General features: G+C 30.0%; 1 protein-coding gene across 1 annotated transcript; it reads left to right on the top strand.

Annotated features, from left to right (window-relative positions):
• Positions 1-3,467: 3,467 nt before the first annotated feature.
• Positions 3,468-10,444, top strand: LOC132941030 (twist-related protein-like). Its single transcript, XM_061008879.1, has 3 exons — positions 3,468-4,082; positions 5,752-6,072; positions 10,034-10,444. Exons 1-3 carry the CDS (start codon positions 3,749-3,751, stop codon positions 10,144-10,146), a joined length of 768 nt encoding a protein of 255 aa, XP_060864862.1. The 5' UTR covers positions 3,468-3,748; the 3' UTR covers positions 10,147-10,444.
• Positions 10,445-20,855: the final 10,411 nt, after the last annotated feature.

Genomic DNA, 20,855 nt, shown 5'->3' with positions numbered 1-20,855 from the left:
TTTTATACGAAATTTATAATTAAAAGAATAGCTAATAACTGTTATAGAATATAATCTACTGACTACCAATAATTATCGTTAATATATTTAAATATACAAATTGTAAGCTACAGCTGTAGGGTTAGAATTTACCGTAGGTATAGGTAAGTACCTACCTGTATTTTAAATTAATTTTTTAAATAATTTAAATAATAACCTAACTTTTTATTTTAGTTTAAAATAATGACGTATAAATTATATATATATATATATATACAATAGGATTTAATATGATGATTATATTTAGTTATATTCATATTTATTTATTAACGGACATAAGACCAAATTAATTTACAAATTATATTATAATGATAACAATGGTGGTACCTACCTTATATAATTAATAAGTACCTAATAAGAATATAAACAGATAACATTAAAGTTACTTAAACTTAACATTTACAATTAACATTATTTATTAAGATTTATATTATATAAATTAAGTTGAAGTCCTTATTAAGAAGAAAAAGAAACAAAATATTACATTACATTAGCTAACATGTAGGTAAATAATTTATCATTTAAGTATATAATAATGTATTACCAAATACCAGCTGCAGTTAGTATTATATTAATATAAGAATATGCTAAATATTTTTTAGATAATTGTGGGATATAGAAGAGGTTTTTGACATGGATATTATAATGGTTTATTTTAAAGTGTATTAGACATAAGACTTTTTACAATTATTCAGTTTTTAAGTGAGTTTTGAGCATTTTTAATTTACCTACGCTATATTATATACACATAACTTGGTTAAAATTTGAACTATCGTAAAATAAAAACATACGAACACAGATAATGTTCTTTCCATCAATTTTCATAATTGGTCTTTTTACTCTAATTTTTAAACTAACGGAGCTAAACGTAATTTGCTAAGCAGAAATTTGCTATGTTACGTACTTGAAGACGGAGACAGCATTATGCGGGTGTGGCGTCCGCTATTAAAAGGAAGGATCATCAAAAACGTTGCTGCATTGGTACTTGTGCCCAAATAATTGGTGAAAATCGTGTAAATGTGGTTAGTACGTAGTCCAAAAATAAACGTTGATTGTTGATACGATAACCAATTAATTTCACATATTATTTTATTCAAGTTTCTTAAGTATTCATAATATATTTTCTCATTATACGGACGATCGTATATAATGTATAATATTTTATTTGCGTATACATGATGTTTGTGGACACGCATACTTATTGCGTTTAAGCTCGGTTGTACATTTTTTTATCAAGTAAGCAATATCACAAACGTTCTGCATAATATTATAATATGATAATATTGTACCTATTATATACCTACTATGAGTGCTAAATTAAACAAAAGTTAGAGTTAGGTATTATAATAATTAAAAATTTCGTTGTAAAACATCTGAATAAATTATTATTTAATTTATAACTAGGTATTATGAGATAAACATACATGATATATAAATTATAATAATATAATATATATGAGAACCAAGGATACATGTAGAATTCAGATGCACTCATATCAAAAACAATAATTAAGAGAATTCCACTCATAAAAACCTTAAAAACCAACAAACAATAACTAATAAAGAATTAGAGTATCTATATGGTGAGTAAGCTCACTTATTAATCTTATTCTTTTTATAGACCAAGACATTTTTAGAAGGGTGGCTTTAAGCTCCCACCTAGTCATGCCTACAAACCACCAGCAATACATATATTATGTATACAGCTAAATAACTTCTTCATAAGTATATAATCAACAAAACTGGGCAGTAACTAGTTCATTTTAATTCATATCGACTTTGTAACTTAACTAGTTGAATTTAATATCTAAAATAATCTAATTTAATTCGTTAAAAATAATATGTAACTAGTTATTTTTGTAGCTTGTCCATTATTGAATTTTTCAATTTCTTATTTTGTTAAACTTTCCATACTTACTTTTTTGAAACATTTGATAAAATGATCAGTCGACAGTTGTGTGCAGTTTAATTTTTCATTCATCGCCAATAATTCAAGTTAGTTACCTATACCTGCCTACTTAATAATTAATTTATGTAATGCATTCCATTTGAAAAAACCTGTTTTTAAATTTATATTTTGAACTAAAAATTACTTGTAACTTCTTCTCTAACTTGAGTTACTATTTTCACCAAACTAACTCTTAACTAAGGTAGAAATTTGGCAAATTTCAGAAACTAACTTATATTCTAACTTAGTTACTTTTATATTAAAATATTAAATAAGTAATAACTATACTTTAACTAGTTGAAAAAGTGGATAACTTACCCAGCTTTGATAATCAATCTTTATAAGTATCAAATAATTTTGTTATTTCCATACATTACATTTAGGATGGAAGTATGAGAATATTGGAATCAACAAAATTTATAATTATTTTACTTCAACCTCAGTCATAATCGTTTTTTCCACGGTATAAAAATAAGGCACGTGAATACGTGATTTACAATATAGGCAGGGTCATTTTAATATCCTTTTATTATATTTTATGTACTTATATATTATAGTATATTAGTTAGTTATTTTTGGTTACATTTTCAATTTTAAATGTTCGCGCAATATGATTGTATTATATACCTGAGCATTTAATTTTTATATAATATATCCTCAAATATATTATTATGTTTCTTGACATAATCTCGGGCCGCGAGGCTGGTAGTAATTCAGACATTCAGTACCTATATAGGTAAGTAGGTACTTATTACAATGTTGCACGCGAAGCCGACCTATTATAGCTGCAGCAGCAAACGAAACGTGGGTCTGATTTAGGAACCAATTGGTATCCTATATACTATTATGCTGCACAACGTAAACCGGTGCAGTAGCGGCGGCGGCGTCACACGACAACGAAAAGGAAGTTGTCTCGGGCTATGTGATGTTATATATAGGTATACATAACATGGTATATAACGTCGTCGTTGGAATGGCGGCACGGCGGGGGTGTGCGTGCAAACTCACACGCACGCACGACATTATGTATATATATGTACTTTATATATATAATATATATATATACACACGTGCGTGTCCCTAAGGGTAGCGGCGGCGTTCAGACAAGATACGATAGAAGCCGGGTGTCCCGATCGTCGGCCATCAATCACAGCCGTGGTCCGAGAGAGGCTCCTCCCGCGCGCACAGATGTATATATACATATGTATATATATATAATATACGAGTATACGCTGCGCTGTTGCTGCGTGCAGTGCGTATATACATCGGTCGGCATTACAATATACACACACGCACACACGCTGGTAAATAATATAATATATATTTTCACGGAGTGGGGGGTATTAACTATATATATTATAATATACACGTATACAGTCGAAGTCTTACCCTGCGGGACGCTCCCCCACCCCGCCACGTACAGTTCTTAATTTAGAGCACGTTCAAGGACCCGCCCGCCATATCTCTCTCTCGGTCGTCGGGATCTCATAGTTATAATATAGTCGTCGTCGCCGCCGTAGACTGCTGCAGTCCCTTCGGGAGTTTACTAGATATAATATAATCACACGCATGTCATATACGTACGTTATCCTCCGGACACAGCACACGTCATCTGCGCTGATGTCCCGCGCGTTATAATAATAACTGTCTTTTCGATCTTGATCGATATATAATTTCGTCTTACCTATCTAGATTGCGCGCACGAGAGTCGATTTACGCGGTGTAGTATACCTAGGTACCATACATATACGTGAACTCGCCATGATGATGGACTCGGACTCGGCGTATAAGCCCAACGGCGATTACCTCATGTCGCCGTACACCTGGCACACGCCGCAAGATTTGCAGCAGTTCACCAACGCACCCATCGTGTACCCGTACAGTGACTACGGATCTGTGGTAGTCAAGTCTGAGTACGACGACGACGTTTGCGGGGTTGTCGGCGGTGGTGGCGGCGGCGGTGGAATCGGAATCGGTGGAGATCTCAGCTGCGGCGGTGGTGGTGGAGACGGCTGCGGCGATATCGGAGGCGGTGGCGGCGGTGGTAGCAGCAGTTCACCCGGCCTGGAACACGACACGGTGGAACCGAAAAAGGGTACATATACTTTTACATACTACCAACAGCTATATATATATGAGTTCCTCATAGGTATAACGGATATATTGTATATACAGCCATACGAGTGATAACTCGAACATCGTAACTAGAAAAACTTGACAACTCGAATTGTGTTTTATTCCCATAGAAAATCAATCCCCTATAAATTAGTTAGATATCCCGAATAATACATATTATCTCGAAGTGAATTTTTATCCCCCTTCAACTTCGAGTTATCGCGACTCGACTTTATATATATATTATACACGTAATTTTGAAATTTGGTACCAACGTCAAAACTGAATTTCATTGTACAATTTCTCAAAACGGCCAACCCTATAGCCGTACCTAATATTTTTCTCGAAATATTTATTACAAATTATATTGACCCCGTTTATTATTTTGCCAACCCAACAGCCATTTAAATATACGTATTGTTACTAATTATTATAATATTTATATAGTTTTAAACGTTTAGACGATGCGTTTAAAATATTATACCTACGTTAAAGAAAAAAACATTAATTTGTAAAGGTAGCTTTGTATGCATACGCCTTATCTTCAAATGTCTAATAGATCTTGTAGGTACATCGCACGACTATTGCTTTATAGAATCTCATAATGAATAAAGGGACAGAGTCCCTTACTCCCGCCATCTCTTAAATCTAATTTCAGTTTGCCGTATAAGAGTCTACAACTATTTACACACGTATAATAAAATTTAATATTATTAAAATCAAATCTGTCATGCATAATATTATAGATCACGGAATTATAATACTATTATAGTAAAATAATCAAAACTAAATATAAATTCTAAATCATAACATATCGCACATTCACCCAAACTATTAAGTATTTCCGATTACAGCTATATATATATATATATATATTATATATTAGATACATCGTATATTATATAATATACCTGCAATAAAACCTACATTATATATGTATTAATTGTATAAAGCAAAACATATTAACTATTTGTAATTAATAATGATTATTATGAGCTTGATAATATTGCTTTAAATTATTTCTTTTCCAGTAACTTTGTTTTTATTTGTTACTTGCATTTGTATTATTTAAGTTGGCATCGAACACAAAGCACATATTGTATGAAAATATGCAATACATTACAGAGCGCGAACTGCAGGTGTGTCAGCCGTCGATTTGAAGTTAATTGCAATAATAGCTATTATCTGCAAAAATATATATTAGGTATGTGTAATTAAGATGCAAAAATGTGCGTCTAAAAAAAATTAAATACAAAAAAGTAACAAGTAAAAAAAAAAATTATTGGATATTATATTTGGTTTTAAGCAATGGGTTTTCAATGGATTATTAATCCTTTACGTATAAAAAAAGAAATCATTTAAATAATTAGAATTAACAATTTTCCGTAGGTACTCAAATGCATGAATAATATACTCTGCAGCTTCATAAATAGTATAATTAAACTATAACTTTAAGTATATAATTCCGAAATTGCCACAGTATAATAATGAAATCATTTTCTCAAAACGGTCAGTGTGGGTTATATAATTTATATTGGATTAATATACTCCATATTTTCACCGCACTGCTGTTAGATGCAGCATGTACACTTAAGAGTGCAATGTAGAGCAGTACTTAATATGTTAACCAGGAATATTTCATATTATAGGAAAGAAACGGTCGTCCAGATCGAAAGAAATCCAAACGCCGTTGAAATCAAGGAGACGATCTCCGCAGACCCCAGAAGAGATGCAAAGCCAACGGGTGATGGCCAATGTACGGGAACGGCAGCGGACACAGAGTCTAAACGAAGCGTTTGCGTCTCTCCGGAAGATCATACCTACGCTTCCGTCTGACAAACTATCGAAAATCCAAACGTTGAAGTTGGCCACGCGATACATTGATTTCCTGTACCAGGTGTTGCACAAAGCCAACACGGATGAAGTTCCCATGGTAGGACACACAGACTCAGATTCTCAGCACTCCATCGGTAAGTGTTTTACTACTTTATATAATATTATATCTACCATAATATGTGGTAGAATATATAAATATATGTATTAAACATATACCGTGGCGAGCGGATATATTTAAGAGCCTATACCGCCCCCAGAGACTTGAAGCAGGGATGCGAGGTTCTCTATACAGGTGGTTGTGCAGTATAATTTCAGTTATGAAGGGAATATGTATTGGAGTAAATTATATATCTATATAGGTACATTTGTTTAGTTTTGCTAATATGTGTATTATTCTTTTGCAAACAAAAATCTCAACATTTTAAAATAATTATGTATGAATAAAAAAACAAAAGAACGATAATAACTTGAATATTAATTACACGTTAGAAAATTTTTGTTTTGGATGTTTATATTATATATAGGTATGTCATGTCAGAATAAATCTAATTTGTTGATAATATTATAAATAATTAGTATACTGTTGACTGCGGTCTGCCTATCAAAATTTTAAAATTGTTTTACAGAATCGAATCATTCATTAATTTTCCCGAGTATAAAATCAGAAAAAACTATAATTTCTTATATTTGGAAATAACAAAAGTGTTATTTGGCGAAGATTAAATTATATTTATTTCTGGCTTAAATAATAATACACGGTACATAATACATAATAGGTATAACTACATATTGTACAGTATAATTTAATATAATGTTAACCTACCTTGTTAAACACGATTATTTTATCGAGTAACTATGTGATATAGGTACCTATTACCTATTCAATTTTCGAATATTTATCATAAAAAAAAAACAATTCTACATTTTCTAAGCTGTTGGGTGTTTACCTACGCTGTATAAATAATAAGTTAACTAATTCAAGATCATGATTTAATTTTTAAAAAAATTAAGTGTTCTTCATAATAAGTATTAACAATATTATGATAATTATTTTACAATTCATGTAATATCAAGTACAATTATAGATTATGATTTATCAGTTGTATATTATTTTTATATTATGATAAAGCTTAAGAGCACGTTCAGGGAATGAGATATATTATTTACATACGTTTATATAGGCAGTGTTTATAGTTTATGGCGAATACATAATAAATATATATTATACTAATATAATAATTTCACAATAATATACGATATAGGTACAACGCCAGTACCATTGTTTTTGAATTTTTTTGTAATTACTATTTTGAATGTGTTACGGATGTAATTTGTCATTTCAGTTTTCAATAAATCCACAATTATATACGTTTGGGTATTCTCTTAGGTTATTGCGCTTAGGGTCTAATCTGCGAGGGTATATTCAAGTTCAGCATTCATGTGTATTATAGTGTATAGTTGTTATTCAATAGGATTATCTGTTTCGGTAACGTCCCTGCACTGTCACAACCGATTTACAAAATAATAATAAATATGGGAAAAAAACTACAGCATGCGGTCCATTATTGTGAAACAAGAAAAAAGTCACGTTTTACACGATTTAGGATTTTAGAGGGAGTTTATATTATACTGGAGTAGGTAGTCTATAGACTAAAATATTATTTTCATGTTTTTCTATTCATATATAAGACCCACCGATATGACATACAACTGTATGAGGATTAAATATAACTTCGACTTTTGTTAAAATAATTTTTTTATTGTCAACATTTAAAAGAAAAATATACAATTGTTGAACGACGAGTACTTCTAGTATAATATATTAATGTTATATATATATAAATTACTATAGTATCTGATTAATAAGAAACTATATCAATGTAATATTGATAATACTTATTATTAACATAATAAAAGTAGGTAGTAATATACATATACAACATTTAAATATATTTATTATATAATAAATGCATACCTACTCGCTACTTATAAGTTGAGTTTAGTAGGTATGTATAGGTATAATATATAGAACATATAGATTAGCAATATCCCAATATAAAAAGGTATATAACTATATAAGTATAATGACGACATAACATCATACATTTTAAGCAAACATTTTATTTTATTTATTTATTTTTTTTTTTATTAATTAACCCGCGGCAACTTAGGCCATTGGGTGGTTTTTAACTGTGGGGGGGGGGGGGGGGTACTGTATGTTAAACACGTATGTTTGTTAGTTTGGCAGATTTTTTAGTGGGCACCTGTAGGTATCTGCCATGCCCGGGTGGGGGATGGTGGCACTTCTCTCCGGACACCGTGACTTACCCGAAGAAAAATGCCGCCTGCGACTGAGGTTTTGAACCGACGCCTTAGTCCGCTCGGCCACTCCGTTCTCTAAACATTTTATTATTGAATTTGTTATACAGTATATACTGTTATATATATAAAATAATTAAATTATTAATACCCGAACATTCGTAATAATTTACTTGGCTTTTTAGGAGAGGGTGAAATAAAAAAGGGACCCTGAAAATAATTCTGTGATAGGCACCACCTAAAATTCAGGTCTACGTAGGCTTGGGTATACCTCGTATAATGTATTATAATGTACAATAAAAAGTTTTATAATTATCGTTGCGAATAAAATGTGTTTTACTGTATACATAGATTCTTTCAAGAAATAATATTTTCCGTAAAATAATACGAAATTACTAATACCAGCACTAAAATTATTAAAGATTTAAAATTAATGCAATGCATAAATAAACTTGATATAATGATATATCTGGCAATAATCCGAAATTTATTTTCACTGATAAACATACTGATGCAGTAATGCGTCTAAGTTATTTTGTTTGTTTATAATGTGTAACCAGCTAGGATAAGGTAAACAGTTTATGCGTCCAAATTAAAGAAGGTTTCGATAGGTAAATAATAATATAATAATAACAATCATTTTATAATAGTACCTATTATAATCATATTATATTATACGAACTATGGAAATAATATTTATTTGGAATATGCTGAAAACTTTATGAATCTGAGTTGCATATATCGTATAATAAGATTAAAAAATAATATATTTATACATCTAGTTTTTTCTTACCTTATTATTTTATTTATGGTATATAGCTTATAGTCTATAGTAGACTATGATATATAATATATTACTAAGTATATTTGATGATATTACTGTGAACAAAGTAATTTATTTACCTATTTACCTACCTATATTTACGCGGAACCTTGTTTTAAATTTTTAATCCTTGGCTATAAAACTTGAAAATTGTATACAATTTTAACTACAAAATCATTTTAAAATTTAAAATTTGATAAATGTTGTAAAAAATTGAACTTTAAATGCTTATAAAAAAATAATATATCGGTAAACAATAATACAACATTAATTGGCAAATTGTGCCTATGTATTTTTTTTTTTTTTTTTATTTCAAGTGCTAATGTAACAATATATCAGAAGCCTTAAATTAAACTTTCACGCTTTTTGACCCAAAAATACAATTTTATTGACAATTATAGAAAAAAAATTGAAAATGCCCGGAAACATCTCAAAATATTTTGAAAATTTTATCAAATATTGAAATTGATAAAATATAAACATTCTAAAAAAATAATATATTTGTTTAATATTATAAATTAATTGCCGTATTAAAATGTTGTACCAACAATACATTTATCTGGGGGGGGGGGGGTGAACCCTTACCTCCCTATATATGACACTGATATCTGGTATCACGTACCTATACATTAAGCAAAAAAAATTATTAAAAGAGTAAAGATGTAGCATTGTACCATGCGTTCCGTTTAAACAAATATTTTAGGTACTCCGTACCTCTGCGACCCACCATCCAAAAGTCGAGCGCTGTTTGTAGATAATTTTAATTTAAGTTAATGTTTATAAATTAAAACATGAGCCTAAAACGAATTAAAATATTTAAATACAAATAAGATAACAAAATAATTTGTAAATTTAAAACTAAAATGTAATATATTTTTAATGCATTTTAAATGTTTGGATTTTTATATTTGTACTGTCTAATTATTGATGTTATTCTTATTTTTATTTTTCAGAACAAGGATCTTCCGGTACTGGATCTTGCACTTACGTGGCTCATGAACAACTCAGCTACGCGTTTAGTGTGTGGAGAATGGAAGGCGAATGGAACAACGTCAACCAGGAATAATAATTTTAACATTTAAGTGAACATGGGGGGTGGGGGTGTTTGTACATCGAAAAGTATTGATATGCAACTAAGTATTTCCTTTTGCAGTTTTGCATATACACACACACATATATATAATATATGTACCTATTTAGTATATATTATATTATGTATATTATTTAATTTAAAATTATGTTTAGTTTTTATACTTTTTAAACGTTAAGATATTTTTTATCGATTTTTATTTTTTATTATTATTTTTATGTACATAAAGCCACCAATGTATAAATATATTTTTTTATTAAGTTTATTTTTTCTATACGTGTGTGGACAATTTTTTTCTCGATTACTGCAAAACCTCGTCCGCGACCGTGGTCGGGTGGGAGGAGGCCGTTCACATGCCTTCAGATTAGTAATAGTGTCTAAAAATACATTCGCGTCTCACCATTCCTGGGGGCAGATCAATCGATTGCATTTCGCGTGTGTATAATGCGTAGACAAAAATCCGAAGAAGGAGGGGACAAAATATTAAACCGGACGTGACCGATGATGTTGACTTCCTGTGGACCTTTTATGATTCTGGAAAGCGCTAAATTTATCAACACCGTCCCGCCATTTCTTACAAAATAAAACTTCTGCCAATGAGTAAAAGAATGGTTGAAAAAACAATAATGCGGTGATTGGCAAAAGAGAGGAAAATAATTTTATTCAACTTACGTATAAAAATAAATAATGTGTGAGATTGCGTTTGAAATTCGATTCTATAAAACGGTGTAAATGCGTAATACTAAAAAGTAATAACTAATGAGCCAACAAATAATAATGACTAAGTGATGTACTGATGTGGTACATTATATTTATTTCAACGATTTTACTGTAAGTATATATTTTCTACTCGATGAAATACAGTACTCATGTAGTCATGTTTTATAGAATCTGCATAAAAATACAATTTTTTTCAGCACAAAAACAAAAAGATTATCACGCTTGGTTAATACACATTAACATTACACGCGGCTACGCATCAACACTTTTCTCTATTTCCGTTATTTTAACTTTCAAATATTCATCATATTCAGGTTGATTCGCCAAGCATGATCAACCCTATTATTTTTACTTTAATAACGCATTTATTCAAATTCTGATCTATGACATTTTTTAGTGTACCTAAAAGACCATTTCAAATAATTTTTAACTTTAATTAAATAGAGTATAATAAAACACTCATATAAACTTATTTTTTTCAAATAACCCAACCTGCCCCCATCTTATCTTCCAAACCTATTGACTATTATCATGAATCTATAATTTTTTTATTTTTTAGTGGCTATTATTAGTCTTCAAAGACAAAATTAAATAACTTATAAGCTACTCCTTAGAATTTCGATTCGAATACATTTTAAAAGAATCGTTTACTTAACTATATTTACAGGAATAAAAAAAGGATTATCATATAATACAGGATTCTCAAGTGAAAAAAAAAAGTTGGTATCGCCCCAATCCTTAAAGGGTATACAAAATCTAACAATATCTGAAAATAAGTTCATTAAAAGTATTAAGTAAGTAGGTATATCTCTTAAAAATTCCGAAAATCATAGTTTGAATAAATGCATTAAGTAGGTAGGTATTAAATGATAAATCGCGGGCGTGATCACAGTTGGTGAATCACTCTGTATACATAATAATATATGTTATAGTTGCTGCAGAATAAAGATACCATATTATTTATTCATATGTATATGACGGGAAAGCCGTAACGTCAGGAAGTGGATTTATTTTTTTAATGCGTATTTTACACTGTTGTTATTTTGCAATCGGATATTGACGATATAGTATTCCTCATTATCCCGTATCCATACATAGAACACGGAAATGAGCCCACGAAAACGTCTTAATAATTATTGTATACATAAAATATATACGGCATACATAATCGTTTGTGATTTACGACTAAAGGTCACATAAAATAAATAGGTACGTATTGTACATATATTGGAAATATATTATGGCATATTATTATTATTATTATATATTTTACCATGGTGAGTTAATTATTAAAGCGGTGACGGGCCGAATGCAAAGGGGAGATAATAATATTGGAAGATCATTAAAAACAATGTCTGTCCCCCGTGTGTGCAGCCTGCAGAGCTGCAATCGTTAAATGCGGTTAATGAGCTGAAAACGAACCAAAATGTATGTGTGCCACCGTTACAACTATATTATTCAACTGCAGCAGCGGCGTTTCTTCTCATTCCACCGCGTATTCGTGTATAATTTAAGTCGTACATATGATATAATATATATATAAGTATATAATACCATATATTACCATGTATAATATATATACATTGTGATACACTGATACTGTACAGTGTATATAGGTATAGTCCACCGCCATCATCGGTCGTACCTTCACGTCATAATCACTATTGTATAGAACACGGCTGCTGCAGACGATACTCCACGGCGACCGCGCTGGCATTTGGTTCTAATTAGACATATTATACCGGGACCAGTCTATATACCGAGGTTGCAACAGCAGTATGGTTTATACGGTCGGATTGTGATCGCTGTGACTGTTATTATAATATAAATTAACCGCTGCAGATATCATAATATAGTATATTGAATACAATATTATATAATATTATATCGTTTTTTTTAAACTTTTGAATGAGAACATGTCAACATACATTTTTGATTTGATCATATTATTCCGAAACAGCATATTATTATTCGGTGTATGTTGATCTGTAAAAATCAAATTTCGGACAAGTAAATACTGCAAGTAAACAATACCTCGATATATTTCAACAATTTAATCACATCGAGATAAACTCGGAGGGGTTGGAACTAAATGACACAATATGACGTGTTATACCTGGTCGGAGAAAAAAATTATACTGGTGTGTTCTCGTCACTGTACGACTATTGCAGTAGCCCGAGCGCTATTTATTTGTGTGAAACAGTTATCATATACAATGTAATATGTGTATATGGCGTTCGGCATGTAGCTAGAAAATATTCTTAGGGTGAGCCAATATTTTCAGAATGTAATTCTATAAACGTATTTTATATTTAGATTATATAGTTTTTATTGTAAATATAATAGTAGGTATCGTATTGCGATTCTTATTCATCAATTATATTTTTTCATAGTTAAGGGATAAGGTTTTAAAAAAGTGGGTGGGCCAGTCTAAGGTAAGAGTTAAATTAGACCATTAGGGTAATAGGGTAAGCTCAACCAGGCCCCCTCAGCTACGTGCCCCCTTGCTGAATGCCCGTGTAATATCCTCTTAACATTTAGTAAAGATATAGAAGTATTTTAAGTTCCTAAGGCAGGAACTTCAGCCCCCCTTGTATCCACGACTGACTCCACTCATATAAACTTTACATTGATTATTATTATACCTAAATCTTAAACTATTGACGGTCTATTAAACTCTTCATACTACCATTTTTTGAAGAAAAATAATAAACCTATAATATATACGTTTTTTTTTTTATTTAATGATACATTTATTCAAATTCTGATTTTCTAAACTTCTAAAAAAACTTATATGTTAAATAAATATATTAAAATACTTAATATTTTTATATACCATTAAGAAGTGTCCTGTGACAAAGCAAACTTCTTCTTTTTTAAAAATTGTATGCATCCAAATCGACATTTGGACTATAGAAGTTCTTGAGTAATTTGGTTATAAATGTGTACTAAGGATAATATAGGCCCATATAGTTTATAATAAAATGGGTTTGGCAGATATGCGAGTTATGATGATTTAAACGTTTTAGTATGTAACTAATATAAATCCATCAATATTTTATAATAATTTGTATCGATAGATTTTTATAAGAATTGTCCAAGTATAATAAATATATAGGTAACTACTATTATATGCCTATATCCCATATATTACGACTTTTTTTAATTATGGTAAGGGCTTTAAAAGGATTATGATTCTTAGTATACGTTTTAATAAATCAGAAAATATAAAAATATATAAATGATTGAAAATAATATGATCTTTAAGCATATAATATATACTTAAAATTCCAAAAATCTATATTTTAATATATTCATTATTCAAGAGGGAAAAGGGAGTAAGCATGCTTAGTGAATCGCCCTGTATATATACACACATATGTATAGCATAGGTATAGGTGCCGAGATGTGGAGGCGAGGAAGAAAAAAATCGAATAGGAAAGGTTATTTGGCCTGCCTCGAATTCACCCGATGACATGACCGAAAAAATAATATGATCCTCGACTGCAGAGATAATTCATTATATACGGCACCATCATTTTAAGCATTTAAAACATACGATAAAGTATTAAGTTACGCATATGAAAAAAATATTATTTTTACGTTGATATTTATCGTCGTCGAGAAAAAACGAAAATCTCATATTATTTGTATATTTTGTATGAAAAAATGTGTTATTACCTATAGCATATACTAATAATTTATAGCAGTAGTAGGTAATGATTAAGGATAATCGTTTTATATACCTACGCTCTACTAGGCGAGATCATGCCGAGTGTATGCTGGTTTTTATATTATGTCCTATTATTGTATTCTTAGTTTCGTACCTATATAACTTACGAATACTAATCACGAAATATATATAATATATTATGTTTACATGTTTATTTATTTACTAAATTAATCCGGGACGATCCCAATTATATTATATTATAAAAACTTTGAATATATTTTTAGTATAATGCGCAGGATAATTTTACACCGGTCTGGACCAACGAATTTCTGGATAGAATATACAAACGTTTTATGAAAACATTAAAACAAGATACATTAATCTTCACTATAGGTACTCAAAAGGAAGATGGGTCCTCATTGTCCGTATCGTCGTATCCTAACAATAATCAATAGGACGTTTGGTCAAATAAGTAATAAATATAATTACTTATATAGGAACATGAGGTCAAAGGACACTGCAATGGCTCTGTCATATTGTAATGAGAGCGCAGAAACGACAATTATTGAAGCATCTATCACGTGTAACACATCAGGGAAGAGACCCCGAGACCGGCCCAGAAACAGGTGGTTGGATGTGGTCGAGAAGGACCTGTAAAGTGGAAGAGTGAATGACCGGAAAACTGTATAATTCAATATTGGGAGAAGTGGTGGGAAATTAGCAAAGTGATGAATACGTTATATGATGGTTTTACAGCGATGTATGCGTATAGCTATTCTTTATTTATTTTTGTGTCATGATATGACACTTTTAAGTAATTTTATAACATTCAATCATCAAGAAGATACTTGCCATTTTCACCAAATACAGCTTATAGCTAATGTTTTCTAGACATACAATTTAAAAAATTTTGAATTTTTTTTACTATTTAAATACATTTGTAATTTTTACTTTTTAGTTTTTCTTTGACATGGTCAGATGTATCGCATGAATCATAAATCATGTGCACTGTTCACACAGCCGCACCATAGAGACGTAGACTATATAGTATAGGTAGGTATATAATACAATTATTAAGAGTACGCCACATTCGCATGTATGGTCTCAGTATAACAATCGTACAACTACATGACAAATTTCTGAAACTTTTGTCAATATTTAAATTACAATACAAATAATGAACATTTCAAAACTGTCATTTTTTTGTAGGTACGTTTTAAATGTAATTTAAAGTTTAAAATTAAAATATCAATAAAAGCCTCCGAGATGCCCTGAATAACAATCTAACCTTTAAATTTCATAATTGGTCAATTCACTCTAATTTTTAAAATAACAGAGTAAAATACTCAAATGGATTATTGTAAACGTAAAATTTGCACAGAATGTTGTATTTTGTAATATGGATACAGATTACAGATTTTTTTAATACCAAAATTACAATTCTAACGTATATTATGTTTGTATTTTTTATTCCCCTCCCCAATTATTATAAAAAATGAATGAGAATATTCAACTTTGACATTCCAAAAGTACTAACTACCTGGAACCAATAAATTGGTACCGCCTACCATAAACCTTCCTCAAAGTTGATGATCGAAGTATTTTTATACTATATATAATATATGAAATATGTGTGTCCAAAAAAAAAACACCAGTCATTATAAGATCGATGCATTCTTCGCTTCAAACAGAATCTAAAACATACTATCTATAAAAATTGAGAATTATCAATATTACAATATTATCATTATATTGCAGTGTATATTGTGTGTATATAATATATATTCAAAATATGATCAATCTCACAATGTGGTCGGTGACGTCTGCTGTACGCGACTACTGCTGCAGTGCACAACACTTAATTTTATACCACACATAAATGTTGACATAAAAAGTATGTTATGGCAAAGGGATATTTTATACCCCCCCCCCCCTACGTCTCTTTCGTATACAATATAATTATTATATATATGTAGGCTGTAGGCTCGCGGAGAGGTCTGTCTCACGACCCTCTTGTGGGAAGATAAAGCCGTGACAGATGTTGGTTTTTTTTTGTATTATTATTATTATTTATTTTCTGAACATGACGTAACGCATTAATCTTGACGCCTTGCAACAATATTTTACATATTATAATATTATAAACTATACAATAATAATATATTGTCACTGTTTCTATACTGTAGCAGCATAACGGTGAAAATCATAATGACGTTTTATTTTAATTTATAATATAATAAGTTAACCGATTTTTCGTACACGTACCTAGTAAGTAATGGCCGTAATACACACTTAGTGACAAAGACACATGCAGCCATGCAGGTATATAGATAATACATTAATACCTACTAAAATATTACTATATAATATAAAGAATCTTGTTGGTAAATGGTAAATAATATTGAGGACATGGTATAATAATTATATTTAGGTACCTACGTATACCCACAATACATTTTTATTTATCATTATTTTTTCACATCAACATCAACATAAACTATACTCTACCGCTACATAGATCATGGATATTGCAGGCTTACATTAAAGTGTTTACATACCTATTGGATTAATCTAAACATTTCATTTATTCCAATTAAGAAATTAAATTATTTACATATTTTGCAAAGGCTCCAATTTGCAACTTTTTCAAAGACTGATTTTACTCAAAAATTCCAGTTTTTCCTTAATTTTTTTTTTGTGTTTTTCCGGTGCTTTTGAAAACTACATGGAATTTTAAATGTAAACCATCGAACAAGATATTGAAGTTGAAAATCGAAGCATGATTTCGACTACTTACCGAGTACACAGACACACAAAAAACCATACCATTGTAAAATCAATAAATCCATCACTCCGCTCAGAGAGCACTGAGACTATCCTATACAGGCGCGGACTGGTAAAATAGGGCACGGGATGCTACACAATTTAAAGGGCAAATAACATAAATTGTTGGGGCGAATTTAATACATGTAGATTATTTATAAAATATTGAATATACGTTAAACACGTAAATAAGTACCAAGTTACAAAAAACTTTCAATCAAAGTTGTACAATATTATAGATTACTAGTAATTGTAAGTTGGTAACAATCTGTTGTTCATTAGGTGTCTAGAGTCTTTAAATATATAATAAATAATATTAGGCAAATATATTTTAGGGCAAGGGATGCTGTAGCATCCCAGCCAGTCCGCGCCTGATCCTATAGAAAGTATACATTGTGGTTCAAGATATCGGGGTTTGGCCAGAGATCAACTACCACGAAATGCATATTATTTGGCATAATGTCTCCTGTATCATTTGCGCTATTCTGTCCTGTCAAAACTGTAAATTAATATCATAATAAAAGTAGGTAATTGTTTATATTTCTTAAACCCCTACACGCCTTAATAATGGACACTTATAACTTCCCTGGCATAAATATATTGGTTAGGTTCTAGGATAGTAAGATTGTATATTGGGCTCCCGTTTTCAAAAAATAATTAAGTATCCATGGAGAAATCTCCTTGCCTAATAGCGGAAATATTTATATTTCACTATGATGTCCGCCGCTATAGAGAGGTTTAATTGTGTACATGATTTATCATATACCTGCATAATACAAGTATATATTATAATGTGTCTAATGTCATAGATAAAGATGATGTGATCAATAATGATGCGATAAACACATTTATATTGTATAGGTAGGTACATTAATTTTAACCATATAATCAATGATTTTAACTAACTTTTATGTTTATAGTCAGCATTTCAAATAACTACAAATTACAATTATACCTATATAACGCCATATTTATATTATAATGTAGGTATAAAAATATTATGAAATGAATCATTTTAAAATAAAATGGAAACAAAGGAAATTAAAAAGAAAGTTGAGTGTAAATTATCAATAATTTTTCATGATCGTCTGAAGTTAGAATTTTAAAAAAAATTCATCAAAATCACGAACATTTGCAAGTTATTTCGAGTTAGAACTTCATAAAAAAACGTACATCATTATATCTAAGATTTTAATATTTAATACAAGATTCCTATAATATAAGTGTTCAATAAAAAGTAAGCCGTCCAGGGGTCCCTGGTAGATGTGAAACATTTGAATTATTTTGTATAGAAAATATGCATGAAAATTGCAAAGATGGATTATTAAAGAAAATAAAAATCGCATAATCAAAGTGCGTTAGATGTTTTGCGCGTTGCAAGTTGCGGGCTTCGCCACGCGGCATTAGGTTTTAGTGTTTTACTACCCGCCGCATTATAAATGTTTCACATAAACAAAAAAAAATTGACTGGAAAGTTTTTATTTCGTTCGAAGTTCAAATTGTTTTGACATGGCCGTAAATTAACGAATTCTCATCGAACGATTTTCTTATTTTATTGTAATTCAAAAACAAATAACCGGCGATATTTAAATTTTCAAAAAAATGTTTATTTTTATATATTTTAATGAATATGATATAATACCATTGTATTTAAGAAAAACGATTCTGAGCGATGACGGTCTATGATATTACTTAATATATTTTATGATATTATTGTGAGTAAAATAATTTATATATAACCTAATTACGCGGAACTTCGTCTTAAATTTTATACAATTTTCAACATTTTAACAACAAAATAATGATTAAATTTTAAATTTGATAAATCATGTCAAATTTGAACTTTAAATACTTATAAAAAAACGCTCCTATGTATTATTTTTAAACTGCTATTGCAACAAATTTGACTTTTATTAAATTTTCACGTTTTTTGGCCCAACAAATAAAATTGTATTGATATTTATAGAAAAAAAACTAATATAAATTGAAATTTGTCCGTGAACAGCTCCATACGAGTCAAAACATTTTCGACATTTCATGGTGTATAGAAAATGAAAATATAGACATTCAGTGAAATTCGCATTTATCTACAGTTATTTGTTTTTGAATTACAACAAAATAACAAAATCGCTACACGAGAAATCGAGTGAATATCCAATGTTGTAAAACTATGAACTTCAAACGTGATACGTAGTTTTGACATTAGGTAAAAATATATTATACCCAGAAAACGACAAAACTAATAATAATAATATATTGAGTATATAATATATTTTTACATCATGTCAAAACTACAACATGGTGTCAGGACGTGTTCTCGGTCCTGTGTCTACCGTAGAATAAAATAACGTCGTCATACCATAGGTAATCTAACCTAACTGTCGTTGTCCGTTGAGTATCGTCATTTAAAAAAAAGATACGTGTATTTTTCCACATTTTTCCGCGTCTACGTGCACTTTTTACGTCGTTTCCATATCATCAGTACCAATTTAACCACAATATGACTGGATTGACTGGTAATCTACCGCCACTATCCGTGAAAGGTAATTTATGCCAAAACTGGAATGAATGTATTCAAGACTTCAATATTTATATGACCGCCAGCGGGTATGATTCACTAAAAGAATTAAGAAAAGTGTCAATATTCTTACATTTCATCGGTTAGCCAGCGCTCGAAATATTTAATTCGTTTAATCAGGATATTAAAACTGTTACACTGGAAACAGTTATCTCTTGTTTTGCTGACCACTTTTTCCTCGCAAAAATGTCACTGTCGAACGTCATAATTTTAGATTCTGAGCGAAGCGATGAATGTATTGATTTTACAATGATGTGTGTTTTTTTTTTTATTTTTTTTTTATTTTTGTGTCTGTCATCACCTTTTAGGACAGTAAAAGTGCTTGGATTTTCTTCAATAGTAACTTTTCTGATAGGAAAGTGAATCTAGTTGGTACTTTGGGGGGTCAAAAAATTTCCCAGTAGTTTTCACAAGCGACGTGAAAAACAAAAGAAAAATTAAGGAAAAACGGGAATTTTCACGCAAAATCTGTTTTCGAGAAAATCGATTTTGGTTTTTGGTGTAATTCTAAAACAAATGACCGTAGGGACATGAAATTTTGACTGAATGTTTATATTATCATTTTCTATACACCATAAAATTTACAAAACATTTTGACTCTTTTTGAGCTGTTTACGGCCATTGTCAGTTTTCAATTATTTTAGTTTTTTTTTCTATAAATATCAATAAAATTTTATCTGTTGAGTAAAAAAGCTTGAAAATTTAATAGAAGGCTCCTAGGTTATTGTTTCAAAGGCAGATGAAAAAAATTAAAAATCCTTAATCACAGTTTTTATTTATAAGCATTTAAAGTTCAAATTTTGACAAAATACGGAAAAATTACGAAAAATAGCAAATTATTTTGAGTTGAGAATTCATAAAAATTTTTCTTTTTAAATCTAAGATTTGAA

This window comes from Metopolophium dirhodum, chromosome 3 (assembly GCF_019925205.1).
Source record: "Metopolophium dirhodum isolate CAU chromosome 3, ASM1992520v1, whole genome shotgun sequence".
Classification (NCBI taxonomy): Eukaryota; Metazoa; Arthropoda; class Insecta; order Hemiptera; family Aphididae; genus Metopolophium; species Metopolophium dirhodum.
Note: the sequence above shows the minus strand (reverse complement) of the source record. Positions and strands in the feature narration are given on the sequence as shown.